This window comes from Ceratina calcarata, unplaced genomic scaffold (genome assembly GCF_001652005.2).
Source record: "Ceratina calcarata isolate Rehan_Ccalc_2016 unplaced genomic scaffold, ASM165200v1 scaffold579.2, whole genome shotgun sequence".
In the NCBI taxonomy this organism is placed as follows: domain Eukaryota; kingdom Metazoa; phylum Arthropoda; class Insecta; order Hymenoptera; family Apidae; genus Ceratina; species Ceratina calcarata.
The window spans coordinates 65,508-83,178 of record NW_017177008.1 but is presented as its reverse complement, the minus strand read 5'-3'; the positions used below and the strand labels follow the sequence as shown (position 1 = coordinate 83,178).

The 17,671-nt window shown below is 35.9% G+C and overlaps 1 protein-coding gene across 1 annotated transcript; it reads left to right on the top strand.

The window, feature by feature from the left end:
• The first annotated feature begins 7,029 nt into the window (after positions 1-7,029).
• Positions 7,030-16,893, top strand: LOC108629596 (GTPase-activating Rap/Ran-GAP domain-like protein 3). Its single transcript, XM_026817456.1, has 14 exons — positions 7,030-7,548; positions 8,784-8,850; positions 9,508-9,591; positions 10,652-10,733; positions 11,288-11,476; positions 11,812-12,024; positions 12,270-12,541; positions 12,835-13,147; positions 13,378-13,820; positions 14,012-14,348; positions 14,442-14,531; positions 15,084-15,353; positions 15,661-15,960; positions 16,414-16,893. The coding sequence occupies exons 1-13, from the start codon at positions 7,214-7,216 to the stop codon at positions 15,906-15,908; spliced, it is 2,943 nt and encodes a 980-aa protein (XP_026673257.1). The 5' UTR covers positions 7,030-7,213; the 3' UTR covers positions 15,909-15,960; positions 16,414-16,893.
• The last annotated feature ends 778 nt before the right edge of the window (positions 16,894-17,671 follow it).

Here is a 17,671-nt window from a genome sequence, read left to right as displayed (position 1 = left end):
CATCATACGATTGTATAAAACATTCTCAAGAAAGAGATAAATCTGTCCATAGACTATGTATATGAACAAAATATAGAAGTAAATCGTAGAGAATTAGGAGATAAAATCAATATATGAAAGAGTTAGAAAATCTCAACAAGGGTGTCTTCTATTAATGGAACATTCCAATTTGAAATAAAAGGAATCAATTTTCTATAATTTTCTCTGACACAATCTGTAAAGAAACCTCCTTCAAAAACAGTTATCTTATTTCACACGTTGCCTTCGATCGCGCGAATTTATTGATAAACGATAAACGACAGCGATGAAGGGTTAACATGCCGGGAAAATGCAGGTTCGTGTCGGTAAGTTAGATGGAAGTTACTAACTGCAGATTTGATTCCTATCGTAGTCGGGATATTGAATATATTTTAATCGATTGCATAAAAGGCAATTGTGATAACAACATCGATATGCAATAAAATATTATAATTTATTATCACATGTTGCGAAGTCGCGTCTCCTAATTACCTTTCGGTTACCTTATGAAATCAGAAAACCCACCCCTAAAAATAGAACCTTATCCTCCAGCGGTTGCCGCACGACTGACAATGACAATGCATGCCTCGCAGTGCTCGGTGCGTGGAACTACCCTTATCTTGGTTTCTCTACTTCGAAAAAGCAGTAGCGTAAAATGAAATAATAAATGGTGTAATAATATATAATAGTAAATGGTATAATAATATATAATAATAGATGGTGTTTTTTAAATAAAAAATGAGTTGAAAGTGTTTAGTCTCATTTTAATCAAAAGCATGTCATAAATATGGCAGTAAAATTTTTATCAAAATATGAATAACAATGAATTTAATTCATTCAGTACTGAATTAATTGCATATCACACTTCGATATTAATAATTAAACGATAGATGCAACAAAATTAACAGAAAAGGAAAAATACAGGAAGATAGTTGCAACTTCAGGGAGAAAACCTAGTAAATAGTATCCACTTATAATTAAAAGTGAAAAGAAGCTGACTAGCAAATAAAAACAATATACAGAGGATACGAGGCTCCAGGAACTACAGAAGGATACGCGAAAAGACAGTCGTTAAGGAAAAAGTGCGGAGCAATCTAAACCAGAAGCGAAAAGACAATCAACGAAGATAAACAAAAACGGAAATTCAAGGGATAATAGATCTCCTCGTTTTTGAAAGCCCGGATACGGTTGTAATCAATGGAAACACGATTAGTTCCATCGGATACGAGAAAAGAAAGACTGGCATTTCCTCGCAACAGGCGAGAATAAAGCACTTATCAAAATATTAATCAAGTTACATGTTCCTAATTTTATATCATGCTTTATGTGTATCTACTTAAAATTATATAATAACGAGTGTTTTCTTTACACATTATTCAATAAACTAATTCACCTAACTACAAAAGAAACCCGGTTCACTTGATCCGATTTTAGAAAACTTATTCAGTTTTGAAGAATGTTGGCTCAGTATTGCTCTTTACTATACGTCCTTATGATATACGAATGTATATGTATGAATACAGGGTATCAAAATATGAGCAATCTTGATACATCCGTACTTGTTTTAACGTCGTAAAATTTGATGACATCGCACGAAATGGGATTAATTCGTTATCTGATTGTGAGAAATTCTACCATCTAATGTAGCTTACATACATATAATAAAGCTAGTTTAAATGAATTTGATTTATTATAATACAAAAGGGAGAAAAAGATCAAATGTTATGCAAATAGTGGAATGATAAACATCATCCATGGACCTGGAAATATCGAAATGTTATTTTTCTGTAATATTAATAAACGTTGGTCAGAAGAGTTTGACTTATAAGAGACGTATAATAGAGAATAATGTATAAAGAGTACAGAAATGTAGGGGTGAATTAACGACAGTCGAAAACCACGGCGGAGGGCCAAACGGCAGCGTCCAAAACGCAGAATCCGGAAAGAGCGGAACCGGAGCGAGAAGGACGATGAGGAGGAGTGATAGGAGGTGGTACGGGATAGGACACACGGGCTACTGATAAGAAGAAGAGAGATGCGGCACGGTCGCAGGGAGTGGAGTGAAGCGATCCCACCGCGGTAAGACAGTAAGTGGAAGAGAAACGAAACAACGCGACCGCGGGGGTGGCAGGGGGTCGGAAAAGAGAGCCAATGAGCTCGACGACGCGGCGCCAGTCGTCGAGTCGCCGTGTTACTACGAGTACACTTCGCGCTCTCCCTCTTTCTCCCTCTGTCTGTCTCTCTTTCTAAGAAACGAAACAACGCGACCGCGGGGGTGGCAGGGGGTCGGAAAAGAGAGCCAATGAGCTCGACGACGCGGCGCCAGTCGTCGAGTCGCCGTGTTACTACGAGTACACTTCGCGCTCTCCCTCTTTCTCCCTCTGTCTGTCTCTCTTTCTCTCTTTCTCTCTCGCTCTCTTGTCGTGTGCGTCCTCATTCGGAAAAGGGTCGTGTCCTGGCACTGTCAGTAGGGGTTGCAGACCCGTGGCAAACCCATCGACGCGACGACGGTTCTTTCATCGTTCGTTCTCCTCCTTAATCCTCGATGTACTCGGATTCGTCACACTGGTCAACAGCAAATATACATTTCTCTGACTGAATTCCAGTGCACTTTCCGTGTTCTTAATTGTGACGATGAACATTTGATTGAAACTGAAACGGAAAGGAAAATTAAAAAAGATAGTGAAGCTCTCTAGTAAAATTGTTAAGTTGAATGAATGAAAATACGAGTGTAAGTTGTTGATTCTCGTCTATTTTTCACTATCAATTACAGAAGTGATATTTGAATAATGATATTGAATCTAGACAATTGAAATTAATATATCCACTCTTCTCTTTAAAATATCTAATCTGAGAAATAAAATTTGAAAGTTTAACGAATTCAAAATCGGACGACTGAAGAAGATTCAAAAAGTATGCAAGTATTTCTGAAGTTAACACCACAATTTTTCTATATCATGAAATTATCCCATCTAAATAAAACATTATGCGAAACACGAACCGAATACAGAAGACATACAAATCAGAAAGCACCAAACAATTTCTTGCTTAAAATTCACTGATTGCCGTCATTATTTATCTTTATTCATGATATTTAAAGGACAGAAGGAACGTCATCCTTATTGTGTGTTAATCTTCTTCTCTTCTCGCATCTCCGGCACGTTTATCCTTTCTCGCTTTTGTACTTTTTCGCCGATGCTAAGAGTATGCTGGATCGGTGGCCGAGATCGAGGTCGTCGCGTCGCCGTGAACAGTGGCTGCGCACGGCTATTAAACGCTCGGTTGAATTGTTCGTTGCCGGTGATCGACATGAATGGACCTCCGCTCGGTTCGAAGTCTCTGAGAATAATTGCTCCCATTTAAACGATAAGCACCGATAAAATCGTTCGTCTCCGCCTTAGATGAGGCTGCAAGAAGATAACGTTTCACTCACAATCAGGAGACGTACGGTGACATGTTATGCTTTGCGGTCTGGTAGGTACTTCCGGGTTAATTGATCGGCGATGTTCTCGGAAGTTCTTTTGATCGATTCGGATTTATTCGATAATTAAATGATGGGATAAAGTAAAAATTGCCGTATAGGAAACAGAATATTTAAAATTTTGTCATAATTGCTACATAAAAGTTTTTAAAGTTATCATCATATTCGCTGATACAGCTACCCAAAACGATTCCCGACCTATTTGGCAAGCGGCATTCTGGCATCGATAGAGCAGAGTAATTCGTGTATTTAAACTCGATTGAAATGCAAATGAGTCCTAACTAATGTTCGAACTGAAATCATAGACAAATGCTTGCTACTTTGCAGTTTATCTTAGAGTCTTATTTTCTAAAACCTGCCACTCTCTCAAAAATTCTTATATTTCCCACTGCACAGATTTTGATGAAACATGAAACAAATTAAAGCTAAAGTTTCTAGAAATATGAACAGATTCTGCAGAACTCTATAACATTATTATACTGCATAATAAATATGTCAAGTGGGTCGAGAAACGTTTTGAGTAGCTGTACAGTAAAAAGTACGACATTCGTTAATTTGTAATCTATAAATACATTACTACTATTTTTCTTACAAAAATAAAAATATTAACATGATCAGGGAATTAACAGACTTTGTAGAAAATTAGTGCTCTTATCAATTCTAAACTTTGTTTAAAATAATCAATTGAAATTAATTTAAAATAATACTTCCAAGAGAGAAGTGCAGTAAATAAGGAAAGGACCAATTTACTGCGTAAAAATAGAAAGAGAGGTGGGGTTTTACGTCGTAAAAGTCTTTTCAGTGATTTACTGCATTCAGGTAATTTCAACGAATCGGTGTAATCTTACAGTAAGTGGTCATTCTCATTCATTATACGTTATTTACTATTAATTAGAGATAACATTAAATTACGTCCTATACTTCTGTCGAGGATTTTCCTCTAAATAGTATTATCAGATTACAGTAATAAGGGGATTGAAAAAGATGTTGGAACATTTAAACCTGAAACACAGAAGTAGTAAGGAAATTCATTAATTCTTTATATAAAATAATATTACCAAAAAAAAAATAATTACAATTGTTTCTCTTTCGTAACAATATACAAAGAATTATAAAAACTACATGAAAGTACAATTGTCTCCTTAAAGAATGAATTCTCCTAAGAAGAATGTCTAGAATGGTAATATGCAGTAGATATTTCAGTAAGTTGTTTTACTTTAGTGGCGTATTATGAAAAGAATGAAAGTGTTTCTCGTTCCCTCTTTGCACCAAGTAGTAAGTTCTCAACTTTTAATACGTACTCAGATAGAAAGCTATGGAATAAAAAATAATGAGATTTTTATTCTGAAAGACTTAATTAATTTATGTTTAACATTTGTTAGAGTGAATAATATGATTGATATCTGTTTTTAATTTTTTAAAAGTATAACTTATGATACCAAACCTCTCAAATACCTCAAAAATTAAGTAAACGTTTTTATTTTCAAGTACTTTTCTTGTTTGAAATAAACAAATAAATCACAGGCCATCGCAAAACCTTAATTACCCCGAAATTTCAATTCAATTAAAAATTGTGTAAATTATGACTTTTATTAGCGAAGTGGTCAATAAAACGAATTCATCAATCAGACTTATCTCTGTTTACCGTCGCTAAAATAAGAAAGAAAACGAAATGAAAGGACAGTAGAGCAGGCTGGTCAGTGTCATTAGTTCGCGATCCTCGAAAGGGTTACAGACCTCTATAACAGGAAAACTCGGTCAATAATATCGATGTCCGCGAGTATGACTGGCATTTGATCTTTAAAAGGGTTGAGCGATGGAGGTTTATTGCTAATTATAGTTGTCGAGACTTGGAATTGATGGTGTTAACCCTTTCACTATCGATTAACTATCACGATTCTAGATCCAAATAACAATTTTAATACTTGTATCACAATTTCAATAATTATGTAATTATGCGTGAAATTCACACACCAAGATATATCATGAATGTTTTTGCCTAATTTGCAATAAAACATTATGTATATAACATATATTTCATTCATATTTTCATTACGTACATTATATGGTGACATTTTCTTGTAGAGTTATCCCTGTCTTCTATTATTCATTTTACAAGCAGGTTGTATAAAAATAAAACTTATTTTTTATAATTAATAATTGCTACAGATTTTTTAAAAAAATATAATATAAATTTTTGTATTTTAAAATCGATCAGCCGCAGCTTTAGTCTAATACGCGAGGATCCAACTTAAATGTAAAATACACCTTACATGTAGTCGCTTGTAACAAAATGACGTTGGATTTGTTGCTCGATTCAATTTTCAAGTTAAATTTATTCTCGAGCGATACAGGACTTATTACAAATATTCATACATGAGGAAATTGTTGAAAGTAGGACGAACTACACATAAACTTATTATCCTTTCCATGGAAGTAGAAAAGAATGATAGTGGAATATTTTGTATCGCATCCTCTTCGCGGTGAAACGTAATTTCGTACATTTTTTATTCATGCATAATGCTTATATACATTCGTAAGTAATATGAATACGAGATATTTAAAAATCTTATGAAATATGTATCTGACATCAGCAAAACGTTTTGAGAATATATGTACGTAATGTTCACATTAAAAATAGTATTCTAATGTGATTTAGAAGTTTTAAAAGTTTAACGTTTGAAATAACATGAGAACTGATCATGTTTACCAATGATCATTATGTGATTTGTAAATTATACTACCCACAATTAATGGAATTGATCTGAAGAATTGACAACGAAGAGTTCAGTACAATCAAATGCATTTAAATAATTTAGATAATGTACCAAAAGATAATAACTGTTATCTATGAATTGTACTGATGCGAGTTATGACTGGTTCAGATAATTTTGCTGAATAATTTAAAAAATTTACATGAAGAACTTATTTGAAATACTAAAAACGTATATTAATCNNNNAAAATAGTATTCTAATGTGATTTAGAAGTTTTAAAAGTTTAACGTTTGAAATAACATGAGAACTGATCATGTTTACCAATGATCATTATGTGATTTGTAAATTATACTACCCACAATTAATGGAATTGATCTGAAGAATTGACAACGAAGAGTTCAGTACAATCAAATGCATTTAAATAATTTAGATAATGTACCAAAAGATAATAACTGTTATCTATGAATTGTACTGATGCGAGTTATGACTGGTTCAGATAATTTTGCTGAATAATTTAAAAAATTTACATGAAGAACTTATTTGAAATACTAAAAACGTATATTAATCATCCATGAACGCTGATATGCCAAGCTTTTAATATTTATACATATATTAATAAGTTTACAAAGTGACGTATAAACAAAATTAATAATAAGAGATTAATAATAAGAGAGAGAGAGAACATAATCTCAACAATTTGCTTAAAAGACATTAACAATAAAAAAGAAGAACTGATCGTCCACGAATAATGTTATTTTAAACACTTACGGTACAACATTAATTCTACAGAACATTCTGAAAAACTTACCGAATCTCAAGAGGCACACAAATATGGAATACCTAAATGTGAAAGGAGAAAATAAAAAGTTTGAAGAGTAATAGGAATAAAAAAAAGAAGCTAGAAACAGATATCAAGTAATACCGAAATATTAAAAGAAAGAAAAAGTGAAGTAAGAAGGGGAGAGGAGGAGAACTCTCGTGAACCGACGCCAAGCGAGGATGTTGTGCTTGGATATGAAGCTGGTCTCTCGTTTGCGAGGGGTCTCGTTGACGAGTGGCTCGTCTACAAACGTGTCAGCCTCGGTGCCCTCCTCGTCGGCGACCTCGACCTCATCGACGGCTGCCGGCGTGGATAAGTGCAAACGAAGCAAAGGAAAAAGGGAGAGCACCTCGGCACCTGGGAACGGGAGCTCGGTGATGGAGAGTGATAGCGACGACGAAACATTGGCCGTGCCGCATGAGGCGATACGCAGGAACAGGTCCAGATCGGTTTGTGTGTCCGCGCTCTCATCCGTGCACGCCAGGCATCTACATCGTCGCGCCAGCCATCACGTGTACGTTTGCCCGATACCAGCAGATTACGTCATTTCTTAATTTCGTCAATTAACTTTTTGAGCAACCAATTGATCACATTATAAGAAAACATTATCGTCTTCCTCGCTTTCAGTCTACAATTCAATTTCATTTTTTCCAATACAAGTTTACAAAAAAATGTTCGAAACGAACTTGGAATATTATAAGGTTTTCGAGAAACTACTGAGAAAATTGTCTATTTTTATAAAAAAAATAACTGAATTTGTCGTTATATTATGTATGTATGTATCTAATATCTACTACGTGCATCTACATATGAAATATCAAGATTTACGAATCGTCGTATGGAAGCGGTAAGGCAAACAAGAACTGCAACCACTTACTAAGTTAGGCATATCGTTAATAGTAAAACTGATTCGAATACCAGGAATTATAACACGATCGTCAGTTACGATTTCAAATAAGCTAGAATTATTATTAAAAAAATGATACCGTGCATGAAATTGTGCAGTGAACCTAACTTGTGTACTTCGACGTTATTAAATATTTAATATTCGAGACTGAAATTACACAGCTCGTAACTAGTCGAAATTGCTATCTGTAAAAATTTAATTAAAACCAGCGTTGCAGTATAGGTAGTCTCATTACCTCGAGTAGCTGTTTTATTTATGAAGTATCACTTCAGATATTATGTCATTTTTTCTCTAACTAAATGCTAGAAGACAGTTCTCATAGAATATTCTATTACTTTAATCTATATCTGATAATTATTATGTAAAATTGTTATCTTCTCTACATAGTTTTTATCCGCACATTTTTAAATTGATGCAATAATTTCTTTTGTTACAAATAATTATTTGAATCGGACAATTCGAAATGCAGCTCTGTTCGAGAAAAATAAAAAATCGAAATCAAGATTTACGACCAAAGAAATAATTTTGGTCAAGTGAAATTAATTGTTGCGATCCGGCTGACCTCATTAACCCAGATATTTAGGTAACAAAAAGGTAAAGGACGTCGAAGGAAGCTTAAGATAAAGACCGCGTTTCTTCGTTTTTGTTACGATCGCCTTTGTTAATCCCAAATGCAACGTAGAACTTAAGAAGTTGTTCACTGAACGATCTTCGGGCTGCGAATGCACCGGCAAAAAATGGTAACGAGACGCGAATTATAAAAATGTTATTGTGATCGATACTGTCCCGTGTCTGTTCAAACTACAAAGTGGAATCATACTGTAACTTACATAATGTTACAGGTCCACCACAGATGCCATTTCCAGGAGAGGTGTTCTCTCCAGGCGATATTATGGCAGCGTCGAAATGGTAAGTCTTTTCATCAATTTTATATTTCTAGCTGAATTTTTAAAATGCACATAAAAACATAAAGGTATGAAAATGAAATGTTCATTGGAAAAGTATATTCATGTACTAAATATAATAAATGTAACAAAAATTTTATAAACAAGTTTGAATGCATCGATGCAAGTTTTATAAAATAAATTGATTAAAATTGAAATAATCTTAATTATCACCTAATTCCTGACCTAAGGTAAAGAAATATGACCTAAATTCTTATTTTGACAACATAATCAAGAACCATTGTATAACACGAAATAGCTAAACTTTTGTGCTTTTCCTGTAGCATGTTTGTTTTTTACGTGCGGAACAGGACGCTCTGACAAAAGTTGAGTCCGTGGAAATAAAGATAGATAAAGCCGGTACACAAAAGTTAATTACTGCAGAGTCCTATGTAGTGGATCGCAATGAACGACAGGTAGAGAATACAGAGAACAAAGTCGCGAAACGGCGTTCATTTTTCAAGCTTCCCGTGCGTAACGATGGCCCTCCGAAAACTGGAACGCGATCCCTTTATGTATCTCTTTCGCATCCATTTTGTTCCCCTTGTTTCGCCAGTTAAATGCGGTTCTCACAATCTAGTGGCTAACGTTGACCCATTTGAAGTTGAAAATCGTCTTTTAGCTGCCGCAGATCGAGCAAGACGGCATTGACAATGGAAGAAGGTTCCGAGTGGAGAACGGTGATTCCCCCGGCGAAAAAGAGGAAGTAAGAAAAGTGTAATTACGCCTCTTTTTCTTTCTATGCCATCTATTCTGTTTTTCCCCTTCTTCGCAACTGGACTCACTTCTCGCCATGAAACTTTATTTAGATTCACTCTTTTGTTGCCACTGATAAATAAACTCCTATTCCTCCTTGCCGTCTTATTTTTAAAATTCCGTAAGAGTATGAATTCCTGGTCCTGGCAGCAAATTTATAGATTCGTCTGCCAGAACGGTTCATTGAAACTCGCCGCGCTGCTAGGCGACGCATACAAAGGGTTTTTGACGAATTTGAAACATAAACATCTGTACGTGCACATGGCACATCTTTCCAACACAATTTAACTAAAAAACTTTCACAGACTGGATAAAAAAAATTGTATTACATCAATTTTGGAATCTGCTACTATATGTAACTTTAAATTTTTATTAAAATCAATTTACTTCCTGAAGTCCACATTTAAATTCGAACAGTTCGCATAAAATAGTGTAAATTCACAAATCAGTTAAATGTAATAGAAATTGTTAATAATGATGATATTGATATAGTAAAATTCACTTTTCCGTACCTGTACACAACAACGACGTAATAAAAGCTCGTAAACAGAAACCGACGGAAGTGTGATTGAATGATATTGGAGGCCAATTTATATCATCACTGTAGCAGATATTACGTTGATATTGCAATAGTCTTTTTTGTTCCGACGCTAACGAGCAACAGAATATCATAAAGCATTGAAAAATCGAATAAAAGTCAACAATCAGCGCAGTTTTTTAGTGACGCTAATAATTATTTTTATAACGAATCCAGACTATATCTATCTATTCAGACATTTTCGAAATAAAATTATAAAGAATTTATTGCAATGAAATTGCAATTTAGAATTAATAAGACAGATGGTATGCAGTATGAAAAGAAATTAAATGATATCTGCCACGCTTTTTACATTCTTCCTACATTATTGTTTGAGCTTTGTTTTTCGACCACATTTAGCCATACATCGAAATTAGATTGTACGTCGGAAGAAAAAGGTGAGGCTAAAAATTGAAATTTTCAACATGTGCAGATGTTCGGATCGCCAAGTACGCCAATATTGGAAAATCCGGAGTACCAAACGCGTTGGTACTTCAAATACTTTCTCGGAAAACGTGAGTAGAGTGCATGCACGGTATTTTTAAGGATTTTAGATAAGCAAGTGCATTAGATAGCGCCTGCTATAAGTCAGCAGCTGTTCTCCGTTCAGTGTTACACACCTCTTTAATTTACGTCCGTTGCAATTATTCATTTGATCTGCTATCGTGTTAGAAAACCTTGCGTTTCGAAAATTCTGCGTTCCTTAGCAATTTTACTTAATTGGCTCACTTGAAATACAGTTTACTTGATTTATGAGAAATTTATGAGAAAACGGACTATTATACTATTATGGATGTGTTATAACTATTCATATCTAAAATCAAAACATGCTTGTCATTATTTTGAATTTATTGTAATTTTCCCACCGAGTTCTAATATTCGCCATTCGCTCTCAATTCAAAATTATTTTACAAATCACAGCAATAATATTGTACACAACTTTATATTTTATTTCAATAACTTTCAGGAAGAAATTCCTTTTTTTCTTTGTAAATGTTCATTCTGGGAGCTGATAATAATATTTCAATTAACAAAGTAGATGCATNAACTTGAAATAGAGTATGAATACTTTTATACGAGATGCAAATATGCAATCTTCTTCACGATCCTGACTTAATGATAGGAAGAATCTTTTATACACTTAGTGACTCATTTACAGAGGAAGGTAGTCCAGGTTTTAATAACTTCCTTGAAATACTGGGCGAGAGAATACAACTGAAGAACTGGGACAAGTATCGAGGTGGTTTGGATGTAAAAGGTACCATACTTACGTCGCTATATTATACATATAGAATTCTATTTTCATGATTCACGCTTTAAAATGTATTGTACATGCTACAAGCACTTCTTTACTAGTAGGCTTAAAAACTAAACATACAGAAAATTGAAATATTTAAAATTTGATCGCATTATTTAGCACATTGAACATTGTTGTAAAAAACTTTTATTTCTGGATAGACGATATTAAACGTAGATGAAGCATGAAAATATTTTTGCTTAAGACACACATCTGTTTGGATTCTTTCATTCACTTTTATTACGTCGCTCCATAAGGTAACATGTACAGTGGTTTTTTTTTGTGGGCGTTTCTAGGCGATATGACCGGGAAAGAAAGTTATTACACGGTATACGCGGGACACGAGGTGATGTATCACGTAAGCACGATGCTTCCCTATTCAAAGGATAATCCGCAACAGCTGGAGAGAAAACGGCATATCGGAAACGATATCGTTAACATCGTTTACACAGACGACCCTAACGCGATAGACACGTTCAACCCGAACTGCATTAGAAGTCAATTTACGCGTAAGGTTTCAATTTTCACGAGCATAAATCAACCCCTCCAAATTTTATTCTATTCCTCTCTTTAATTGAACTATTCTCATTTATTGTTTTACTGTCAAGTAATCAAATGTTGAGAAGAAATTAAACGCGCACGATTTCATTTTCTTTGACTTAAATAAATATTTTAAAAAAATTTTATACTGTTCAGTTCTAATGTTAAATTACTTTTTTGTTTGCATATAATGATTAATATAATAAACGTGCAGACGTGTTCGCCGTGGTATCAGCTGAAGAAAACAGCAAAGCATGGCGCGTAGCCATTTACTGCGACGAAAGCGTACCTCTGTTCGGGCCGAGTCTACCTTGTCCGCCGGTGTTCGAGGACCCTTACAATCTGCGAGAATTTCTTCTTGTGAAGCTGATCAACGGCGAAAAAGCCACATTCAACACCCCAACGTTCGCCCAAAAAAGAGAAAGAACTCTCGATGCTCTTCTGCGGGATATGTATCAAGAACATTCGCAGGAGAGTAAAAGCAACGTAAGTCTCTACGTGAACAGCAAAGGAGCTTTCTGTGACCCTGCACAACTTTTACTCACCATGCGTGTTTCAAAATTTAATTTAAGCTTACAATTAATTAATTGCTGATTAACTTCAAATCGAATAGTAAATCTCTCCTTGCAATAATTTCAATTGCACAATCGCAATCCCATGCACAAATTCCTAGAAAGGCACAAATTCTCACCATCCGTTTGAACTAAATAAAAGAAAAATTATAAATGGAAAGAGGACACAAATTTATGTGGTGTATTGGCTGTTCCCGCCCCCCGTAGAAAGGAAAACCGATCGAATTTTCGCAGAGTATGTTAAACCGACGAGCGTTGTCGGATGTGGTGGAGGCTCCAGGTCGACGTCGCGAGGAGACGCGTGCTGTGGAGATGGTGCGCGTCGGCCAGGCCCTCAAACTGGAAGTTATTGTTAGAGGCTTGGCGCCAACGTCCTTGGCCACGGCTGGCCCATTGAAGCCCAGACCGTGGGAACCGAGATGCATCTATCCGGATTTTCCTCACGAGGTTGTCTGCGGTGACGTCTGGCTCGATAACAAGCTAATCCTTGCTACTGAAAGCGGGACATTTTTGGTTGAAGGTAAAACGAACTTATTACTTACATATACAATGAATTACAATTACAATGAATGAGTTACTCTTCTATATCATTCGATTTTGAATTTCATGCATTTACAAGGAAATCATAGACACATTTCAAATCATTATTTCATTCACATCATCATACAAATTAATATAAGTGATTTGAAACCATTCCGGCGGTTTCCACGATTGTTAATATTAAAATCGCATTTCCCAAATCAATTCCAGATAGTCTATCGCACAGATTAATATTCGACGAGTCCGTGCAAATTAAACAGCTGGACGTGGTCGAACAACACGGGATATTGTTGTTTCGCGCCGGCGACAAAGGCAAGGAGAGCAACGTGTACGTTTTTCGTCTGAGGGAGTTCGATAACAATACCGTGAACAGGACCACAGATCTCCCGAATGATCGTGAAGAGGATCAAGAGTACGAGGACAACGGGGACGACGATGACGTAGACGACGACGTAGACGAAAGCGAAGAGACCGATTTCGACAGTTTCACGCGAGCCACTTCTAAATTCAAGCCCGCGATAAGACGCACTCGTACTCACGTGCGTCCTTTGGCAGTCAGGGGACGAACTCACATAAAAGATAGAAGGCTTCCGAGGACTCGCGGGTGTCATTTGTACACTATTACTATGCCCGGTGGCTCACATCTACGTATGGTATGTTCTTTACTGGGTCAAATAATTCTTCTCTTATCAACTGTATTCTCAATAATTTATTTTATTCTCGGCATCATATTTTACAATCTTCCCAATTAATAGATTAGACTCCATCTTTACGTGATAAGGAAATGCATCGATGTTACCTGCATCCAAATTGTTTCTACATTTACAATAATAATTTTTTGTAGTGCGTGGCGGTTGGCCGACGTTTAACAGTTTTGCAATGGAAGCACAGTGCAGCATGGACGGCGTGGTGTTCCGCTGCAGATACAGACACTATAGATGGTTTCGTGCACCTGAAAGAGTTCAATGCCAGCGAGACACCATCGTTATTGACAATATTGGAAAACCCTGATGTAAATAACGAATGGACTCTTTGCTGTGGTATTCGGCACCATTTCGAGTTGATCTCGGCCTCCGGAAGCAGCAGAATCCTTCATGTCGAAGGAACACCGAAGCCGCACCTAGTGGCTGCCTTGGATCTTTGCGAGGACGAAGAACCTGAACTTCTGCTGTGCTACAACAGTACGTAAACGATTTGCCTAATTAGATGTTATTTTAAAACGTAAATACTTCTGTAAAATGAATTTACTGTTAATGTTCAATTTTTCTTCCCAGATATGTGCCACTTTCAGAAACTCTTAGAAGAAACTACCTCAGAACCCACAGAGTTCGATTTCAATTGGAATTCCGTGCCGGCAGCAATAGGTAACATTTTCAGATACAGTGGCCATCATTAACTCTTTGCCCTGCGATTTAAGTTTCAACAACTTGGGCCCGGAACGAAAACAAGACCGCCCAGCCTTCGAGCCATTCCACGGTTCGGCAAATCGGTCGTAAGTTGTACCAATCGCACACGACTTACGGAATGTAAATACATGTGTAAGGCATAGCTGGTTTAATTTTGTAAAACATTTGATAAATAATTACAAACAAATCATCAGTGAACAAGAAAGATGTCGTACTTATTAGGAAAGTATAATTCGAGACAATGATGTTAACATTTGGCCCGACCGACGTACCACGGGCCAGACCCGAATACCTGACCACGAGTCTCATACATGGTTGTAGGGCAAAGGGTTAATATTCGGATACATTTCAATATTGAACTCATCAATTTGATTTTTTATACATCTTACAAGATTTAAAAAAGTTATTCCGTGAAATGTGTTCGAACATCAAAGAGGGCCACTGTATACGAAAAATTTCGTGTCTGTATATTCTCTGCTTCAACAAACTGAGATTGAAAACGATTTTCAGCTTGTGCCTTTCCCTATGTGATCGCGTTCACGAACGACACGATGGAGATACGATTGATAATAAACGGGAATCTGGTGCATACAATCGCCATGCCGAATCTAAATCTGATCACTTCAAAGCAGGACATATACTTCTCAACGACAGCACCGGAGTTTCTACCGGGAAAGTGCGAGAGGATCCGACTGGACTCGAAACCTTCGGACAAGGAGGAACCGGTTTCCAGTCCGCCACCTCTCGCGCAATCATCGTCCTCTCGATCCAATCTGCAAAGTATGCACCAATCCATCTTTTCAATACCATCACAATTTTCCAACCATTTGCGCAACGTGAACGCGTTGCGTTCTATAATGACTCTGAATATCTGAAGATATTCTATTCCTTTTAAACTATTCTGACACACTATTATGACAATATCTTTTACCGTTTAGTGAAATTGTTAGGTGAACTGTAGTCATAAAATTTGTTACAGATAACCGTAAACATTTTTTAATGAAAACATCTAATGTGCACGGAAATTTATCTATCATAATAATTCAAATAGATGTTATCAACGAAAGGATGTGCTTATTTTCTACAGACAATCAGGGCGACTGGAAACCGATAAGAATCTATCAGATTCCGTTACAAACACTGTCGAGGAGCACGTTATCGACCTGTACGCAACGTCGGTGTCCAAGTCCGGCTGAACCGGAAATCATCTCCACGCCACCGACCACCGACAAGACGTTCCTCACTGTCGAGCCTCACAGAGCATTGAGCAGATCCTGCAGCAGTAGCCCGACACCAACGCCGACGAACGCGATTCCGCCGCGATTCAGAAAATAAATTTAAGTCGTCTTCGTGATGTTTTATTTGGCTGGCTGAGAATTATAGGGGCGTAAGTAGATTTAACTAATAATATAAAGTAATAGGTTACTGTAGATTCAACATTTATATTATTTGTATTAGCCTTGACTACTAGTTGACAATTTTAAGCATATGTTTTCGAATAGTATTCCACGTGCGGTGATTCCCATAAATATTCGGACACATTTTAAAATGGAATCACTTTTCTAATATTGGAGTAAACAACTTCATTTTGTTTGGGACATTAGAAGGTATTTAGTTGTTTAGTCAGGTATTAAAAAAGTGACTACTGTTTGAAATGCGTCCGAATATTAGGGAATCACTGTATGCAGGAACAAATAAATACTTATTGAATAAAATGATCTAATAATACATTTTATTCAATAAATGGAAACTTCTTTTTTTATTAATTCTTATTAAACTGGCTATTTTAGAGTCATGCTGTCACATCTGAGATACGATAATGAACGCTTCATGTTTCCAGGTTGTAACGATATTTCGCAGCTGTACCTGAAGCTCGTGCCTCGGTAGGATTGACGGCCGATAGAGTGCATGAGTTCTATGCGTTGAAAAGTGTAGCTAGGATTTACTGCCGTTGCAAAGAGTACTGGAGACAAGTTTGCTATAATAGACCGATGATTAATCATACTTGCAAAAAGTGCCCTTGGCGTCTTTTAAGCATAAAAAACTGTTCGGTTATATGTGATTCCTGTTTTTCTTTTCATTTTATACGGTACGAAGGCGCTTTTTTATGAAGCTTGATCTTAAGAACTTACGTGAGAGTTTACCTGATTGCCGACACATTGCGGACGGATAATTATACGTACATACGTATATACTACTCTTTATCTAAACAGATAAAAACTATGAGGACAAATAGGAAATTACTTTTGAAAGAGTAACAAATAAGAACGGTAAGCGTCGCTAAATAGGAAATTATTTTTGGAAGTGGTTGCTTCAACTTAGGACAATAAAGTGTGCCCCGTCCTCGATGTGTGTTAATTTCGATGTAAAGACTAAGGAGTTTGGAGAAACAAAATAAATAATCAAATTCCGCTAATAAAACATTATTTTTAAGAAATCTATCAGCTTGAGAAAGCGAATAATGAAAGGCGAAGATTTCATTTATAAATTTTCCGTGTCTATTTAGGCTGTGCCACAATTAATTATTTTAAGAGATTCTTAAATGCTACGTTTGTACGTCACTGGTCTTATTCGATAGTAACTATCAGTCAGACTTGGGCAAAAATAACAATTAAAAACCCCGAATCGAGTAACGAACATACTCGGCAAAAATTTATTCATTAGAACATTAAATGCTGCTCGAAGCCAATTTATTCGAATGACATTCTATCTATCATACTTGAAAAATATTGTTTCCCGCGAGGATTTATTTATTCAAATGCCCAACTCTGATTTCACTAATGAGAATTCTCGATAACTACGTACAATACTACCATCTGTACATAATCTGATTATTAATAAACTAATGTATGCTGTCATTGGTAAGATTAGCGATTTTCCGTCTCTCATTCGAACTTGTTCGATTTCTACATGTATGTATATCTATTCAAAATAAAAAGAAATTAATGCACAAGCAAACATAAACGTCCCTTACAAAAGCATTTTTAAAAATCTGCTTTACTAAGTAATATTTTTTTACCTTCATTAATATTATTTAATCATGCTATTATTTGTATCTAAAAAAAACAACGGAGACTATATAAAATTATTGTTAATAG